This window comes from Rutilus rutilus (genome assembly GCF_951802725.1).
Source record: "Rutilus rutilus genome assembly, chromosome: 3".
In the NCBI taxonomy this organism is placed as follows: Eukaryota; Metazoa; Chordata; class Actinopteri; order Cypriniformes; family Leuciscidae; genus Rutilus; species Rutilus rutilus.
The window spans coordinates 500,121-505,120 of record NC_140211.1 but is presented as its reverse complement, the minus strand read 5'-3'; the positions used below and the strand labels follow the sequence as shown (position 1 = coordinate 505,120).

General features: G+C 43.0%; 1 protein-coding gene across 2 annotated transcripts in view; it reads right to left on the bottom strand.

The window, feature by feature from the left end:
* nrxn2b (neurexin 2b) overlaps positions 1 to 5,000 on the bottom strand; it is a 499,069-nt gene that overhangs the window by 216,595 nt on the left and 277,474 nt on the right. For both annotated transcript variants that reach the window (XM_084404964.1, XM_084404965.1), the window contains one exon: positions 1 to 124. This exon is cut by the window's left edge and continues 178 nt beyond it. In XM_084404964.1, coding sequence (XP_084261090.1) covers positions 1 to 124 — 124 coding nt within the window. The remainder of the gene's footprint in view (positions 125 to 5,000) is intronic.

Here is a 5,000-nt window from a genome sequence, read left to right as displayed (position 1 = left end):
CCGTTGCGCTGGAGCGTTCGGAAAGACAGCGTGATCTCGTCTGTGCTGCTCTGGATGGGGGTCATGGACAGATCGTAGCAGAAGAACTCGTTCCCCTTGAACGTGGCGACCGATTCCTCTTTCCCTGCGGAGAGAAGGAGAGAACACAAGCTCATTCACTGAATCAAAACACCCGAATCAACACTCTTTACCGACATTTACTCTTTACCGAGAATGGGCCGACTGATTCAAGCTGATAGAAGAGCAACTTTGACTGAAATAACCACTTGTTACAACCGAGGTATGCAGCAAAGCATTTGTGAAGCCACAACACGCACAACCTTGAGGTGGATGGGCTACAACAGCAGAAGACCCCACCGGGTACCACTCATCTCCACTACAAATAGGAAAAAGAGGCTACAATTTGCACGAGCTCACCAAAATTGGACAGTTGAAGACTGGAAAAATGTTGCCTGGTCTGATGAGTCTCGATTTCTGTTGAGACATTCAGATGGTAGAGTCAGAATTTGGCCTAAACAGAATGAGAACATGGATGCATCATGCCTTGTTACCACGGTGCAGGCTGGTGGTGGTGGTGTAATGGTGTGGGGGATGTTTTCTTGGCACACTTTAGGCCCCTTAGTGCCAATTGGGCATCGTTTAAATGCCACGGCCTACCTGAGCATTGTTTCTGACCATGTCCATCCCTTTATGACCACCATGTACCCATCCTCTGATGGCTACTTCCAGCAGGATAATGCACCATGTCACAAAGCTCGAATCATTTCAAATTGGTTTCTTGAACATGACAATGAGTTCACTGTACTAAAATGGCCCCCCACAGTCACCAGATCTCAACCCAATAGAGCATCTTTGGGATGTGGTGGAACGGGAGCTTCGTGCCCTGGATGTGCATCCCACAAATCTCCATCAACTGCAAGATGCTATCCTATCAATATGGGCCAACATTTCTAAAGAATGCTTTCAGCACCTTGTTGAATCAATGCCACGTAGAATTAAGGCAGTTCTGAAGGCGAAAGGGGGTCAAACACAGTATTAGTATGGTGTTCCTAATAATCCTTTAGGTGAGTGTATGTATCTCAGTTAATAATGTTTATATATGTGTGCTGAGTAGTAATTAGTTCTAAACATGTAAAAGTGGTGAGAAAAAGGCTCAAAGCAAATGTTCTGGTCGTATTCCCAACCGCAGACGCTCTCAGGGGAGACACACACACACACACACACTTCTCCAGAATAAACAGTCCTGAAGATTATGTCATGGATCAGGGATACGACGGGATTCCCGTATTCATTAACGCTTTTAGCAAATCTAAGAATCCTCAAGAGAAAGAGCAGATGAACTGAAGTCTGCTTTAAAAAGCCAGCCAGTAAAACTGCAAGTTCATTTATTCATTTCTAGACGCTTTCATCCGAAGTGACTTACATTCATTTTTCCAGCAGGATCAGTCCTTTTACACGAATCTGAAGAGTTCAAAACTACAGCCTTTTGGATTTCAGCCCGGATCTTTAACCACTAAACCACACATTTATTAATGTTTCATCTCATCCAGGTTAAGATGCTTCAGCTCTGCTGAGGTTTAACGTCAGTGAATTGTGTTTCCATGCCACTGATTCTGAAAACCCTGCAAATATTTTAATGCGTTAGTGATTTGTTTCAGTTTTATTAATTCATACACCCTGCAGTGTTTCCTTAAGATGTAGAGAACATCTAAAGCACACAGCCATCCTTACAAATATAAATTAAGAATACAGATGATGCCTGAGGCAATTCCAACACACACACACACACACACACTCTCTCTACAGAAGACAATAGAGTCATTATTCAGTACAGTGTTGATTCAGTTCAGTTCAATAACTGTGTAAAGTTCATCACATATGAAATGACTTAAATTCTTCATCTCTACAGACGACAATAGTGTCGTTATTGAGCTCAATGAAGACAGATTTCTGTACAGTTCCATTAATGTGAGAAAGAACAGACCAATCATGATTCAGTATGCAAATGAGGTACGAGTGGAGACCAATCAGGACAGAAGCAGTCTGTTTTGTGCAGGACTGAAGTAAAAGTGTCAGGATCTGCTGGAGCGTGTGTGTGTTCGGCTCTGGATCCATGTGTAATCGCTCTCTCTCTCCCACTGTACCTTTTACTGGCCTGTGAGCTTTAATACAGCCTGATCCCCGTCGCTCCAGCGAGCCTGGGATAAACCCTCCTGTCTGTCTGTCTGTCTAAAGCTCGGAAGCTCTTCTTGTGTGTTCTGATGTGCCTCACACTGCTAACATGTTCTTCCTCAGGATTTCTGTCTTGTTTTCCAGCACACATATTTAAAGGGGTCATGAACTGAGAATTCAAAGTTTCCTTGATCTTTTGACAGTCAAGAGGTCGTCATACTATAAAAATACTTTATTGACTAAACTAAAAACTTCCTTGAAAAAACAGCTTTTATTGAAACCAAGGCCAGAAAATTACAGGATCTAAAAGGTGGAGACTAATGACGTCAGAGGGCAGCGAGAGACCATCTTTGCAGAAGAATATTATGTTGTTTTCTTCAACAATGTGAATGTCTCAGCGGTGGATTGTTTGTTTGTATTCGGTGCATTTCACTGTGGATTATTTGATAAATCAGTTGCAATTCCAGCGCAGACTTTGCAAACAGACTTTTACGATATGGATCTGCCAGCAAACGCCACAAACATGCAAGTAATCATGTTTATTCTAATGCCTGATCTGTGATCAGTGATTTCTGATGTGTAATTGTTCAAGTTCAGACAGATTATCTTTCTCTCAAAATCGTTCAATGCTGTTTATGCATCAGCAAATCGAGCCAGTGACTAAAAGATCAACTTCACATCGTTTCTCTTAGTAGGATGAAAATAATCTTATTTAAACTGTGAGTAAATTATATACAGAAAGCGATTAACAGACTCCACTTGTAATACTTATTTGATATGCAAACATGTCAGCCAATCACAGCGGTGGGCGTTTACCTTGAAGTCTTACAGCCAATCACGTCAGTGGGCGTTTACACTGAAGTCTCACAGCCAAACACAGCAGTGGGCGTTTACACTGAAGTCTCACAGCCAATCACAGCAGCGGGCGTTTACACTGAAGTCTCACAGCCAATCACAGCAGTGGGCGTTTACACTGAAGTCCTACAGCCAATCACGTCAGTGGGCGTTTACAATGAAGTCTCACAGCCAATAACAGCAGTGGGCGTTTACACTGAAGTCTCACAGCCAATCACAGCAGTGGGCGTTTACACTGAAGTCTTACAGCCAATCACGTCAGTGGGCGTTTACACTGAAGTCTCACAGCCAATCACAGCAGTGGGCGTTTACACTGAAGTCTCACAGCCAATCACAGCAGCGGGCGTTTACACTGAAGTCTCACAGCCAATCACAGCAGTGGGCGTTTACACTGAAGTCTTACAGCCAATCACGTCAGTGGGCGTTTACACTGAAGTCTCACAGCCAATCACAGCAGCGGGCGTTTACACTGAAGTCTCACAGCCAATCACAGCAGTGGGCGTTTACACTGAAGTCTTACAGCCAATCACGTCAGTGGGCGTTTACACTGAAGTCTTACAGCCAATCACAGCAGTGGGCGTTTACACTGAAGTCTCACAGCCAATCACAGCAGTGGGCGTTTACACTGAAGTCTCACAGCCAATAACAGCAGTGGGCGTTTACACTGAAGTCTCACAGCCAATCACAGCAGTGGGCATTTACACTGAAGTCTTACAGCCAATCACGTCAGTGGGCGTTTACACTGAAGTCTTACAGCCAATCACGTCAGTGGGCGTTTACACTGAAGTCTCACAGCCAATCACAGCAGTGGGCGTTTACACTGAAGTCTCACAGCCAATCACAGCAGTGGGCGTTTACACTGAAGTCTCACAGCCAATCACAGCAGTGGGCGTTTACACTGAAGTCTCACACAGACACGCCCCTTCAAACAGAGTGTTCAAATCAAAGGCTAAAATCAGGCTAGAAAAAAAAATGCATGTAAAAATCACACTAACATTATAAGGGCACCCCAGGGAACATAAAATAATAAAACAATCAAGTTCATGACCACTTTAACCATTCGTAAATCAAGATACATTTACTGGAGAAGCCAAATGACTGAAGATATGAAGATACTTTCATGCCGTCTGTCTCTCTGCCTCTCTGTCTGTCAAACACAGTTTGAATCCTATTCAGGATTGATCTTTAACGGGAAGCTCCTGCCTGTGTTTTCCGTCTCTCTGCCGTCGGATGCAGCAGAAATCAGAAATCCCAATGCTCTAATGTGATTGGCTGGAGCGCTGAGGCCTCAGTGCTGTGATTGGGTGACTGTTGTGTCATTATCGTGGCTGATATCCCATCTATGGCTGCTAATTAAACCAAAATAATTACTGCAGTGATGATGTCATGCACAGCTGAAGCAGCAACCCTTCACACAAGCAATTCTGCAGCAATGAATAACAGTCGGATGTTGCATCATCAAAATGTGTTTAATTAAACTCAATGGTTATTTTGCATGTTTAATCCAATTTTGTGTATAAATGCCTGAGCTTTTGTCAGTCTGATCAAATAATGAGTAAAGAAAGATGTTAAAAATCAGTGTTTCATTCATCACACTGGAAATGGAAGAACGAGTTGAGTACACTGCATTGTGGGACACAGTATTCACTGTGCACACTGTGACAAAAGCAGTAGATCATCCAGTATTAGATACTAAACATACAGAAAACCCACATACACACATCCCTACATAGAGCACACACACACTCAAAAACTCATCACACTCACACACACACTCACACACACACACACACACACACACACACACACACACACACACACAGATGTGTTTAAATGACAAAGAATTTCTTTCTTAAAGGAGGAAAGAGTGAAAAATGGTGCTGACAGTTTGATTGATCAGTTTTTCAGCTTTTAAAGAAAACTCATAAAATGCTCCATATCTCTCTTTCATTCTCTTTAACTCCGAAACGAAT